This window comes from Pristis pectinata, chromosome 7 (genome assembly GCF_009764475.1).
Source record: "Pristis pectinata isolate sPriPec2 chromosome 7, sPriPec2.1.pri, whole genome shotgun sequence".
Taxonomy (NCBI): Eukaryota; Metazoa; Chordata; class Chondrichthyes; order Rhinopristiformes; family Pristidae; genus Pristis; species Pristis pectinata.
In genome coordinates this window covers 82,482,284-82,496,259 of record NC_067411.1, presented here as the reverse complement: position 1 = coordinate 82,496,259, position 13,976 = coordinate 82,482,284, and the positions used below count along the sequence as shown (strand labels likewise).

The window sequence follows — 13,976 nt, the reverse complement described above, 5'->3', positions numbered from 1 at the left end:
GCCAGGCAGCATTTGTAAAGTGGAAAGTTAACATTTCACGTCAACAACTTTTCATTGGTGGTTACTATATTGAGCTATGGATAGCTTTAGAGATAAACTTGTGGTGTTATTACAGATATAGCTGAACCCAACAGGAAAACCCAACTCTGCTATAGTCCACGGGGGTCTGACTGGCTCTGGCCAGTTGGAAACATTGCAAATACAGCTTTGCTATGAATAATGAAGAATAAAAATAAAATCCACCCACGTTGACATTCCCTCTAACACACAAGCATGTTTTGTTGGTTGGATTGCTAACCACAGCAGAACTGCCAGAAGCTGCAAAGCTCCCAGCAGCATTGCACACTGACCTTGATCCACTAATCACGTGGATCGGCGGCGCGAACGACTGAACGGCGTGACGTTATGGCGAGCCACGTATCCGGGCGCGAGCCGGGGGGGTGGGGCGGACGTGGGTCACGGGTGCGGGGGGGGGAGTCATATGACTCGTCGGTGCGGTCGTGACAGAGAAGATGGCGGCGGAGAGGGAGCCCCCTCCCTTTGGAGACGGCGATCTGGAGGGAGAGGAAGAGGACGCGGAGTTTAGGGAGCTGGAGGGGAGCGAGGATCTCTTCGTCAGCACCACCAGCACCTTGGAGGTGAATGCTGGTGCGGGGGCGACGGGCCGGGTTGAGGGGGAGGTGGCCGCGGTTCGGCCCGACCCGACCCGACCCGACCCGGGGCGCCACTTGTGTGTTTCTTATGTCTGTTTCTCTCGGGGTTTCGCTTCTCTTTCACGGAGTCTCGCCGGACTTGGCTCCTCTTGTGTTTGTTGGTGATGTTGCTTGGTAGGTGGCATGGTGTTGCTGAGTGGAGGCGAGCTGTTAGTCGCGCCGCTTCCATTGGGTTAGCTACAAAAAAATCACTGTTTCTTTAAAAAAAATGGTGAACTTACCCTGAGCAAATTGCTCATGATGGCTGTTTTCTGCCAACGAGAGAGAGAGAAATCTATAATTGCTAACTGAAAGCGTCAGTTTACATAAAGTTCAGCATAACCCTAATACATCATTAGGCGTTTTAATTGAATAGTGATACGGTTACAAACCATTTGGTGTATTCCTGCAATTTACTAAATCGACTGTACAGTAGGATGGGGTCCAACAAAATATCCTTTGAATACAGTTTTGAAATTTGATATGAAATCCTGTTAAGTTCAAGGAATTGTGTGTTAAGAGTAATTGGAAACTTCAGCAACTTTAATGTTCTGAGGGGAAGTGGGAAACATGACATCAAGTGATAGAAATCCATAAAGGGCAATTTGTCAACGTTTCTAAGTTCAGTGTTTTACTTGTTTTTTTTAATAGATTTACGAAGTTGAAATTTAAATCTGATCAAAACTAGTGGATTGATCAGCGCTCATTTCTAATGCAATCACATTACTAGCAATTATGTTAACATCAACTTTTTATACTTGTTCTGCTTTTAAGTTTTGGGCAGAAATGAATTTTGGAATCATCCCTGAGATGTGTAATATGGAAATTACTGGTACACAGCTAAAAATCCCAATATGTTGGAATTGGTTTAGTATTGTCATATGTACTGAGGTACAGTGAAAAATTTGCATACTGTTAATACAGATCAATTCATTACAGTGCATTCAGGTAGTACAAGGTAAAACAATACAGATTGTAGAGTAAAGTGTCACAGCTATAGAGGAAGTGCAGTGCAGGTAGACAATAAAGTGCAAGGTCATAACAAGATTGAGGTCAAGAGTCCACCTTATCATACAAGTTCGATAGCCTTGTATCAGTGGAATAGAAGCTGTCCTTGAGCCTGGTGTTATGTGCTTTCAGGCTTTTGTATCTTCTGCCTGATGGGAGAGGGGAGAAGAGAGAATGTCTGGGGTGGGTGGGGTCTTTGATTTATGCTGGCTGCTTTACCAAGACAGTGAGAAGTATAGACAGCCCATGTGGCTGGTTTCTGTGATGTGCTGAGCTGTGTCCACAACTTTCTGCAATTTCTTGTGGTCATGGGCAGAGCAGTTGTCATACCAAGCCGTGATGCATCCAGATAGGATGCTTTCTGTGGTGCATCCGTAAAAGTTGGTGAGTGTCAAGGGTGACGTGCCAAATTTCTTTGACCTTGTGAGGAAGTAGAGGCACTGGTGAGTTTTCTTGGCTGTGACATCTTTGTGGTTGGACCAGGAGAGGCTATTGGTGGTGATCAGTCCTAAGAACTTGAAGCTCTCAACCTCCACCGGCCTCCTTCCTGAAGTCAGTGACCAGCTTTTTTTCCCTGACATTGAGGGAAAGGTTGTTGTTATGACACCATGTTACTAAGCTCTCTCTCCTTCCTGTACTCCTGTCACGACACCATGTTACTAAGCTCTCTCTCCTTCCTGTACTCCTGTCACGACACCATGTTACTAAGCTCTCTCTCCTTCCTGTACTCCAACTCATTATTTGAGATATGGCCCTTAAATTTATTGCACATTTGTTCAAATGATTCCTTTTGAAAGTTGTTTTCCATCCTACCTCTGTGCTTTCTCTTGCTGAGATGGACTATTTGATAATAGCTTGTTTCTGCATTCCTGATCCTGTTCTTGCCCAGTTCTTTGAGTGGCTAGGATGAGGTTGGTACTCTGCAGTTTTTGGCCCTTGGAGAATTCAAACCTCTGGCAGTAAAGGTTCTTTGAGCTGGAACTGCTGCATTACACCAGTCAACTTATAAAGTTGGCATATTGGGTTCACTTGAAATTATTTCCCTTCATTGACTGGCACAAGATATACAGTTTGGTTCACAATTTGAATTTGATAATGTATGATTTTTGAACTGTAACTCATCTTGCAAATGCTGCTGTTGCAGATCTAGTGTAGGTACAGGTGTTTTGCTCAGTCTATTTATGGCAAATTACTCTGGCAACATGTTTCTACAAAGATTAAATTGTGTGCTAATCATTTTAGAGGGAGCTTTGCAGTCAGTTACCATACTGTGCTTGATGTGAAAGTAGTTGATGCCATTCGTACATCACGATTTTACCCCCAGCACACTTTGGTCTGATAATTAAGAATATTGATACTCAAAAGCACCTGCATGCATTGTTTAACTCAAGTACCATCTCTTTTCCACCAGTACATAATAGGTAATGAGCAGTGCCATCAGAATATTATAAACGTTAATCAATTGACACAGCAGTTGCAAGTGAGACTTTTTAAAAAATTTTGTTACCAATTGAAACATTACAAACTTCATAGTAACACTTGGTTTTGTAAATGGGTCAGCATCCTGTTCTAAGTAATAAGCTGGTGTTTTCTATATTCTCTTTCTGTCATGAAATTACAGAAGCATTTTTCTAGTGTATTCCTGATACCTGTCCTTGAACAAAATTTATATTATCTTATGCTATGTAGCAACAAAATGTTATTTTTTCCTCCATCTGATCACTTTTGTGTATTGCATTGAGTTTTGTATTTACTTCAGGATGGATTTAAAGTTAAAAGAACCCAATGAATGTTAGTCACTAATATTTGGTGTTAGAACTTGGAACGAATTAAAGTAGGCAAAATAAGCACTTGGGGTAGCTGAAATGATCCATTAGTTGAGGTTGGAAAGGGAAATGGACAAATTGGATTTGTAGTCAATTTTGGAGTACTTTTGTACTAAGTTTTCATCAAATTTATTTCATTTGAGATTTAATGTTAGGAAAAATTCAAATTTCAGGAATTGAGCTAACAAAGTATAAGCTTGTACTTTAAGTGAAGTGTTTGCTCATTGGGGCAGGGCAGAATTTAAAATGTACTTGTGAAGAACTTAAAAGTTGAATAATTTTAAGAATTTGAATACAGTTTATGTGTAACTGCAGGTTGATATTGGAGGTGGGGTGAGGGGGAGAAACATGAAGACCAAGTCCTTCATTTCATCGGCAGGGAGGGTCTGAATTTGTAGCATCTCAAATTTTGGCTGCCATGTTGCATCTGCTTCATTGTGGCATGTAAGCCATAATCCTCGGCAACTTTTTCAGAACAACACTGCTCCCTGGCCAATGAGCACCAAGGGAGTGCTGAGAAACTTGTGTCTATGTTGAGCATGGAGAAACTTGGCATAAAGAGCAGATAGAATGTAAAAACTTGCAAGCTACCCATGGAATCTACAGTTCCTGTGATGGCTTTGTCACCTTGGAACTTACAAAGCTGTGATGGATGGAAGTTGTCCTCCATCCTAAGGAACAGCAAAACTACTTGTAAACATCTTGTGAAATTTTCCTGCATATCTATTTGAATTATTTCTCTTGGATGGTACAAGCCATTAAGCAAACATGACTGTATTGTGCATTGAATTTTTTAGCAAGAATGTAAATGAATTTTGATAGCAAGTTTAAAATCTGTAAAAGATATGTTCAAAACTGTTTCACATTTTGTTATGCACAAGGATGATAATGGACCAGGAAAGACAAGTCATGATTAGCCTGACTACCCTTGTACTCATCCAGTGAAAGTGTTTTATTGAAGTCTTTATTAACCTGATTTGTTTAACTGAGTCTTCAACTCTAGTTAACATCAGAATAAACTTGCTGATATGCTGTTCTTTCAGTCTAGTCCTTCTTCACCTGATCCTGCTAGTCTTCCAACTGAAGATATAAGTGTAAAGTCCAATGGTCCCAAGTCTGAAGTTTTACTGGATGATGACCATGAAGACCTCTTTGCTGGTAAGGTTGCTGGAATTTTTGTTTTGTACTTTGATTTTAGGCAGGTCTACTGCTTTTGGTCTCCAGTACGAGTTCCTGTTCAGGTGCAGCTTCCTCTTTGAGGTTACAGTGGGATGACTGAGGCACAGAATTTGAGTGATTTGTCATGAGTATCCACCAATACCATGTTGGGAACAGAAATTGTACTTTTAGTGCCTTTTAGCTTGGGACCACAGGCAAAAGGTACATTTGAGTCATCACATTGGGAGAGTTGTGTTTGAGGGGGAAGTTTCGAGAGAAGTGAAGTTACGTAGCCAGTTATTGTGGAGTCATGTTGAGAATTTAGCCTTAATGCTGGAAAGGATGGGACTACATGTGATTTTGAAAAGCAGATAGGCAGGTACGAGAGAGGAGGGGACAGCATCTCCATCGGGGGCTGGGTCAAAGGTAAAGAGAGAGAGGAAGAAAAAAGGGGTAGAAGAAAGAGGCTGGGAGAAGGAAGAAACAGCAGCGTGGTGGAAGGGGTGGGGATTACTTAAAGTAGGAGAATTCAGTGTTCAATAGTAATTATTGAACAGAGATAGTAATCATTGAATGGGCTGTTTCTAGAGGAAATGAGTATGTGTAAAAGTTTTTTTTAGCAATGAAAAAGCACTGAGGTTCAGACTTGGTTCTGAGAGCTGAATCCCATTGTTGAGAATTTTGTCCTGCACACCACTTTGTAACTGCTTTCACATTTGCAAAATGCTTGTTTTGTCCACATGTATTCAGCCCGTCAATAAAATAACATTGTTAAACTAGTTTTGCAAGTTTGCATTTTGGGTGCTGTTAGCAAGTATTTAGTGGCTCTACTGGGATACATCAGCAACATGATTTTGATGGTCCAGGAGCTTGTTGCTCAAAGTCATGCATTGATAAAACGTGTCAGTCCAGACTCAACTTCCTAAATATCAGACCCTGAATCTTTAGTTCCATCTCCTATTTTATGCATCAGTTAATCAGAAATTCTGAAAGGAACACTTCAGTTCTTATAGAAAATCTATTTGGGACACTTTTTAAAATTACTGTAAGCTAATACACCCACTTGCTGGCTGTTTGTGTTTAATAGCTATTCCATATGTTCGTCTTGTAAGTTGGATTTTGAGGATTGTCTGAGTTACATTCTGTGCTTTTGGCGGGGGGGGGGGTGGGTGGGGTGGGTGGGGAAGCAATGTGTTTACACATTTTACTTATTTAATATGATTTAATAATATAAGATTTACCCCACAGTTGTAGGTTTTCATGTGACATATTGCTAATCAACTAAGGTTTGGATTATTTTTGGAAGCCCATTGCATTCTCGTACAGGAATGAAATTCCTGCAAACCAGATGCTTTGAGATTCTAAGACTGGTTTTGTACATGGCTTCAATGAACTAATTTGGATGGTTTATAGACTTGCTAATGTTTGATTTAAATTGGACAATTTGAATATCTGTGCAAATGTTTGAGGAATACTTGGTGATAAGGTCCTGTCAAATACAGCTTATAAAAAGTGGTCAGGGTAGAATTCTGAATGCTTTTTGTTTATTTTGATTTGTAAGCTAAGGAGTACAAATAAAAGGGACATTTCAACAAGGAAAAGAGGTGTTAAACTGAACTTGCACATGGATATTTAATGCTGTAGTTGATGCAGAATTTGGTCCTTGGATTGACAGAACAAATGTGAATGTTATAGAATAGTAGAATCAAAGTTAACTTGCTTTCACAAGCTCATAAAAATTTGTATTTTGGAAATGGAGCAATCACAAGTAAATTAAAGTTGTACAAAATGCCACTTTAATTGAGTGTATTCTCCCAGCTACCTATTTGTGCATGCTTTAGGCTCCGTGCAGTCATGTCATGTTTAGTTCCTTAAATTACACCTTGAATTGGATGACATGGTTGACCATGGCTGGTTAAGCTCTGCATGCTGGGTATCGGCATTTTCTTTCTTGTACTGTAATTTGAGATTTATCCATGTTTGCAACTTGATAAGTGGTCCTCTAGTAAAACTATTTGAACTGAGGTTGGATTGCTCAAGACTCTAGAGGTGGGTGGTGGCTATTTTTATTATGCTTTATTAGTGTACAACTCTACTGTGAAGGTAGTACATGTACTTCTCAAAACATATCTTTACAATTGCCTCAATTTAGTCTGAGCAGACAAACTAAAACTCACTCCAATGAAGTTAAACATTTCATTTTGCAATTATTTAAGAAATGGATTTTATTGAAACTGTGCTTTGGAAAGGTTCTTGCTACTTTGCTATGGAATTTTTAATCCGTGGGCAGGCAGTGATATTTGCAATAAGTTTTGCCTCTTCCTGCATTGTTTTCCAGAAGCTACAGAAGAGGTGTCACTTGACAGTCCTGAAAAGGATTACCTACCTTCTCCAGAACCAACTCCTGCTATTACCCCAGTATCTCCGACACTCATTGCACCACGGGCTGAACTAAAAATGTCTAATCCAAAGATGTTTGAACGATCTAAGGAGGAGGTGTGAATATAATATTTCTTAAGTATAGAGTTTGTAAAGCAAATCTTAATGTAAGATTTTAGATAATCTCTATTATCAGCACACTTCATGCACTAAATTATTCAAGTGTACATGCTGCAGTGACAACTTTTTGACCGTAGCAGAATATTTTGTAGTAAGATTAATCCATTTTCAAGTTGAACAATGAAATGTTGGCCAGAGAACAATGGGGGCTTTGTCTGTATTCAAACTCTTGTGGGGTGTTTACTCTAACCCTCTTAATATTGGGTTGCCTTTTGCCAATGACATACGAAAGGTTGGGCATTAAGCCACTTCATTACTGACGTTGTGTCACTTGTATCCTGTTTTGTATCCATACAGGTGACTTTTTGTTAATAGTGATTGGATTTTATTTTTAAATGACTGAAAATACAATATCTGAAGCTTCAGTAGTGAAACCATTCTTGGGTCAGAGCACTGGTTTTCAGAGAGCTACTTCTGGTTCAGATTTTGAGTTTGGAAAAGTTTTTATCAAGCTCAATAATGCCTTGTTTGAGTTGTAACAAATGGGATTGAATATTTAGGAATGGACTGCCTGGCAGGGTAATTAACAAGATGAGCAGTCTTTCAAGTACAGGTGTTTACTGTATCTGAATAGTTAAAATTTTTTCCCATTAGAAAATGCAATCTGGGATCTCAAACTCAGTTTTAGTTTGATATCTTTTTTAATTGGGGTAATTTGGGAATGGCTTTCTTGGGCTAACTTATTTTGTATACCAACCTGGCTACAAACTGCATTTTATTGCAACTTGGAATTGGTACTGCAAATGACTTTGTATGAATGACTCTAATTTTCTTGCTTTTTATCAAAAAGGATATAATGAGTATGAATCTAGGCTTGACCTGCACTACCCAGTTAGACTGAAGGCTAAATGGGAACTAAAGTTCACAAACAAATTGGATTCTTTTGTCTACTGACCCATGACCATTTCTTTACTTGGTGTCCTTTAAATAGTGATGCTTACTGCATTAAATGCATCTATGGTCTATTGGACATGATATAATGATTATAGTGTCCATGTTTTTGAAATTTAGTTTCTATGGCTGTCCTTTCCTGTAATATCTACACTTTTGGTATATTTGCTAGATGTTACCTTTTGACTTGACTGATCTCACTAGTACATTTATTGTTTACGTTTTGAACTTCAATTAAGATTCTGAATTGAATACTCACTTGACTTTGTGCTTAACAGTTCTGGAAAAAATTAAGTTGTCACTGGTTTTGTGGCTTTTATTGTAGCTTGAGGAAGAGGCAAACGGAGATGTGTTTGACATTCATGTGTCAGTTTCTGACCCTGAAAAAGTTGGTAAGGTTTTCAAATGACTAACATTATGAAAATGTGTCTTCAGTATTGCTGAGGCTGTCTCCTTTTGCGTGGCCTTTCGTAGACTTGAATGCTGCCCTGAAATTTGACTAGTTCCATGCTTAAACTTTCAGTTCTCCTTCTGTGGCAACTCTTTTGACCTTCTGTCCTTCTTCCCACCCACCCATGACATTTCTGCATGTTCCTGTCATTTGATTTATACTATCTTGCTTTGTTTTTTCTCACTTCAGAAAGAAATGGAATAGGCTTTTTTTCTGAGTGGATTTTCATGGTTTACTTTCTTCTGTTCCAAGTCCCTTTCACTCATTTTCCCACAATTTTAGTTTGAAACCCATACTATTGAATTGTAATCCAAATTCCTAGTTTACTTTGAACTGTTCTCATTGCAGTGAATCTAATTGTGTGTTTTATCACTTAGGTGATGGTATGAATGCCTACATGGCTTACAGTGTGTCAACTAAGGTAATGAGGTTAATAGCATGATGGGGAACTAATGGACAGTATGTTAAATGCTGTAATGATTTTGCTGAGGTTGGGTTGCATTGTTTCTTTACTGAATTACTCCCATTTATAATTAAGCAACTGAATAACATGTAAATACAAGACCAGTGGGCTCTCGTACCATTATTGGGGTTGTCAGCATAAATGAAACTTGAGCTCTGATATCTGTGGGACATGTAGCTTCAATTACCTGATTGTAGCAACAATGTGGGATACCCATGGCATCAATTGAAGGTGATCACTGGTCTTGTGTAATATTGATTGAAATTAATTGCAGTAGCAGGAGTAACAAACCTGGGTCAGTGGTTTTAATTGACTGGTCACTGTAGGTCAGATGATTAATGTTAAATCCTTGTATAGCTTTGTACTCCATGATCTGGACCCAATGTGATGCACATCCTAAATTGTTTGACAGTTGCCATTTTGACCAATTATGTTGCCAGCTATGTTTGGGGACTATTGGTTAGTGGACTTTTTAAACCAACATGAATAACTGGTGCTTAAGGTTATGGGTACAATTTGTGCTTGTATTTCAAGATCTTTGCTATTTCTCTTTTTGCCATGGTTTATCAGTATCTGGATAGAAATTTTGGGGAGGGAGGGGGAGAAGAAAAGTGTGGGGGGGGGTGAAACCTCCAGGTCCCACACCCAATTTTGGTTCAGTACTCAATGGTGGTTGCCAGTTCACATTTAGACTATAATGGAACCTTGATGGGCTTCTAAAATGTAAAATAGGAAGGATCCAGGGCATAAAAATCAAATGATGCAATTGAGACTCATGTGACCCTGTCCTATTAATGTTCTACAAAATAATTCAATTTATTGAAGTGAGGTATGGGTGCACCATGTAGGTGTAGAGAACAAGCTCTTCCAAACACACACAATAACATCAACAATACCAATTTGTCTACTAAAGGAGGGTGGAGTAATTCTGAATATTCTTTCATTATGCAGACTACTTTATCCATGTTCAGCAGCAAAGAATTTACAGTCAAAAGGAGATTTAGTGACTTTCTGGGTCTACATAGCAAATTAGCTTCAAAGTATATGCATGTGGGCTACATTGTACCTCCTGCACCAGAAAAGAGCCTTGTAGGTAAGATCATTTATTCAATTTGACTACATAAATGCCACTTAAATGGGGGTATTTCCTGAAGTTTTTAATGTTTCTCTCACCGGTATTGTTTCCCAATACTTTGCTGCTACAATATACTAAGTCCAATCAATTCTGCTTTGTATTGTTTCTGTAGTTATATACAATTGGTTATCTTGGGTTTTCTGTGGAAATATTTGGTTTAAACCTTTTGTTCTTCATCCACAGTTGATAACTTAAAGCTGGAGTATGAAGTCATCCTGCTTCTGTAGGCCCTCAGTAGTGTAACAAACATTTAAAAAAAAATGTCGAGGTCAAATAGCCTTAAATTGTACATTAGCATCAACCAAGAACCAATACAAATTGAAAGGGAATTGAGAAATTGACAGCCATTTTGCAACTGTCCACTCCCTGACCCTTGCTAAAGATAGTTACCTGTTATTTTATCTTGAGTCATATTTCCACATGCATTTAGTTTGACAGCTCATTCCAGAGGCTTTATTTCTATTGTTTGACTATATTAGTGCAAGATTTATTTTGGCTATGCCATACTCATCATGAAATTTTGCTTTGGCTTTAATACATTAAGGACAATCTAATTGTCATTTGGGCTGCAAAAAAAAAATTGATATTGCTTTTGTGTAATTTGATCTTACCAACTAAACAAGGCTCACTGAATTGTTCCTTGAGGGTTTTCTTTTAACTTGAACCAAATTGCTTAATTTTAAGAAATGTCTCTTTTAAAGGGTTTGAGAATAGGAAGCTGAACAAGTTCTTAGCATAAGCCTTTATTTGGGGTGGGGTAGGTGGAGGGTGAGGCAGAAGGTTGGCTCAGTTTGGGAAGATTGTGAGGCTATCTTCTGTCGTAATGAAGAGAATCTTTTTAACAGCAACTTGTGAAACATGAATGTGTGGTGGAATAGCAAGTCCTGAAGCTGACATTGGCAATTTCCTTCTTTCCAGGGTGTTTTTTTTTCCCCCTCAGCCTTTTCCAAACTTATTGGTTGAAGTCAATAAATAGATTTAGCTTTGTATACAAGTAGTTTGCAGTGTTAACCATGCTGAATGAAGTGTAATTGGTTTTTGAATGGTCTATTAAACTAATTACTGCACTTCCTGATCTTTTAAAATTTGAGATGGGAGGGAATGAGGGTCCAAATTTCATACATTTTAAGTTAAAATTTTGGTATCTACCAGCTTTCAGCATGACAATATTTCCATGTCAACTATAATCTTGTCTTGACCTTCACCCGTTTAACAAGCTAGTTAAAATATATAATGCCTTGGTTTGTTGTTGAGAGTTCTCATTGGGATTAGTTGTTCAACCAGCTAGATAACCTCAGTGTGGCAGAGTTTTACTTGATTGCAAATGTCATTTGGGGGGGGAAATGCAAAATCCATCTTGCCAGATCTTTGGTCAGCTGTGATGATTGGGGGAGGGGGCGGGTTGCAGAATCCGAGCCAACGTTTATTCAAATGGAAAACAAATCTACAGGATATTTTTGATTTCAGCAAATACCAGAATAAAAACAGAAAATATTGGAAACACCAGCAGGGCAGGCAACACCTGTGGAAAGAAACAGTTGATGTTTTGGGTCTGGTAACCTTCAGAACCTGAAATTTTGCTTCTCATCTAGTTGTAATATCTTGCCAAATGCCATTTGACCTTTGTCTTGGTTGTTGTTCTCTCAAAAGGTATACTTCAAGTTTCTTTTTTTTTAAAAAAAAATTGGTTCCACTGTTTTGAGCAGTGTATTTCATCAACTGGCCTTGTTTCTGGCTCTTTCACAATTCCTTATGAACCTGGTTCCTGACCAAAATAATAAATGGGAGATCTTAAGTTCTAAATCTAGTTGTCTTTAAACTTTGCAAAGAAAATTTGTCAATTACAATAGTTCTTTATCCTTCTAACTAGGAGATTACCAGAACACGTGATCCTTTCTTAATGTAGATAGCAACTTTTCCATCATATTACCACAAAATAGACAAATTGAATTGTTTCCTGTGCTTAACTGGGGTTCTCTAAATTGGGCAAATCAGTTGGTGGTACATCAGTTTTGAACTTAAAATGTTTTATTCTGAAAGGCATGACCAAAGTCAAAGTTGGAAAGGAAGACCCATCATCAGCTGATTTTGTGGAAAAAAGGAGGGCATCGTTGGAGAGGTAAGTCGCTTTAGAACAAATGTGTAAATTTTAAAGAATGCCAATGGCTCAAATTTGAGGGCTGACATATGCTTGGTATTCTAACTTTGTAGTTATTTCATATGTGAAATGAAGTGCTTTGACTTGTAGTTGCAACCTTCATTGAAGACTTTTCCTACGATTGTACAGTCACAAGATGACAATTAACTTTCTCAACCAAGGTTTTTAATCTTGGGCTGAGACTCTGGATGCAAGTACAATTAGCTATGAATTATCAACCCTTGAGTCATCATCACCACTCTACCCTCACTTGACCCTAGCTAACATGGTTGAAAGGTGTGATCTTTGGTTTACACACAGGGTATTATACCAAGGAAGTAGATGTTAACTGGCATGCATGGGATTTTGTCAAGTAAGACATGGTCTCCTTTTTGGTAAATAGACAAAGCTAAATTTACAGACAAGATGTTGAAAATTAATCCATGCACACACTGATGTTGAACGCCACTAGGTGCAGAAGCAGTACTTTTAATCAGCCCTGACAAATCCAAAAGCTGTAAGAGTTAACAATTTGCCTGGCTTTCAAAAACCTAGCAATATCACATAACCTTTGTCTTATTCTGGTACATTCACTTTGAATTGTTGATGTTTAAAATAAACTTATGCAATATTTCCAATTGTAAATGACTCAATTGTTTATCAACTAAATAAACCTGGAAACATATGAAACCTTTTGATTAATCCTTGGTATAATACTGAAATATCTGAAGTTAGAAAAGTGAATTAATGAATGCAAGATTCCCCAAATTAAATTTTAATCTGGGGGGGCCATTTGCTGTTTCCATCTATATTTGGCAGTACTATAAACCAGAAAAGTGAAACATGGGCAATAAAATTAAAAATACAAATTCTTAGACTGGAGCTACACAATCAGATCTGTCACTTGTTTTAAAATGATCTGCTTCCAACAATTACATGGAATGAGGGAATCCTCCGTAACTTTGAACGTACTCCTCGTACTAACAAACATATTGGTTGTCTATGCTTGACTAACAGTTGAATTTTATGGGGAATTCAGTGTTGTCATTTTGATAAACTACTTGGGGCAATGGGCAGGTAGTAAATTCCTGGATGTTCTTTTGAATAATAGATTTTGGAATTGATGGGGATAATCTCTTGAGAGAAATCCCCCTTGCAGACTAAAATTGTTATGGCCCACTTAATATTTTTAATGCATTTAGTGTTTGTGATACTGCCAAGGCCAGCATTTTTTAACATTCACCTATAATAGTATTTGAAGTTTGAGCTGTTGTCTTGTTAGATCCTATAGTAAAAGTACTTTGAGGTTCCAGTATCTGAAATAATACTTGTCTAATTTGAGATGATATTACCTTTGGGTACTTGCTGTCCTTCAGCTTTTAAAGGTGGTGCATACATCTGAAGTCAGAGCAAACTGCTGCCATGCCTTTTAAATGGATAATATCCACTTGGATGTGGAGGGAGTAAGGTTTAAGATGGTGGCTGCTGTCTGACAGATGTAAATAGTTCAGAGTTGCACTCGAAGCACATCGGAGTATTTCATCATATTCCTGACGTGCTTTCTGAATTGCAGAAAAGCTTTGAAGTCGGTGAATCTTTGACCTTTAACTATTTGTGACTAGTTTGCTGTCTGGTCTTACAGCAGACACAAGAATG

At 38.3% G+C, this 13,976-nt stretch overlaps 1 protein-coding gene across 1 annotated transcript in view; it reads left to right on the top strand.

Moving 5' to 3' along the window:
• The first annotated feature begins 486 nt into the window (after positions 1-486).
• The window catches only part of snx2 (sorting nexin 2), a 30,905-nt gene continuing 17,415 nt past the window's right edge, over positions 487-13,976 (top strand). Inside the window, exons 1-7 of the mRNA XM_052020372.1 lie at positions 487-638; positions 4,570-4,684; positions 7,023-7,180; positions 8,460-8,526; positions 8,963-9,006; positions 10,000-10,141; positions 12,224-12,302. Coding sequence (XP_051876332.1) covers positions 513-638; positions 4,570-4,684; positions 7,023-7,180; positions 8,460-8,526; positions 8,963-9,006; positions 10,000-10,141; positions 12,224-12,302 — 731 coding nt within the window. The 5' untranslated portion in view covers positions 487-512. The remainder of the gene's footprint in view (positions 639-4,569; positions 4,685-7,022; positions 7,181-8,459; positions 8,527-8,962; positions 9,007-9,999; positions 10,142-12,223; positions 12,303-13,976) is intronic.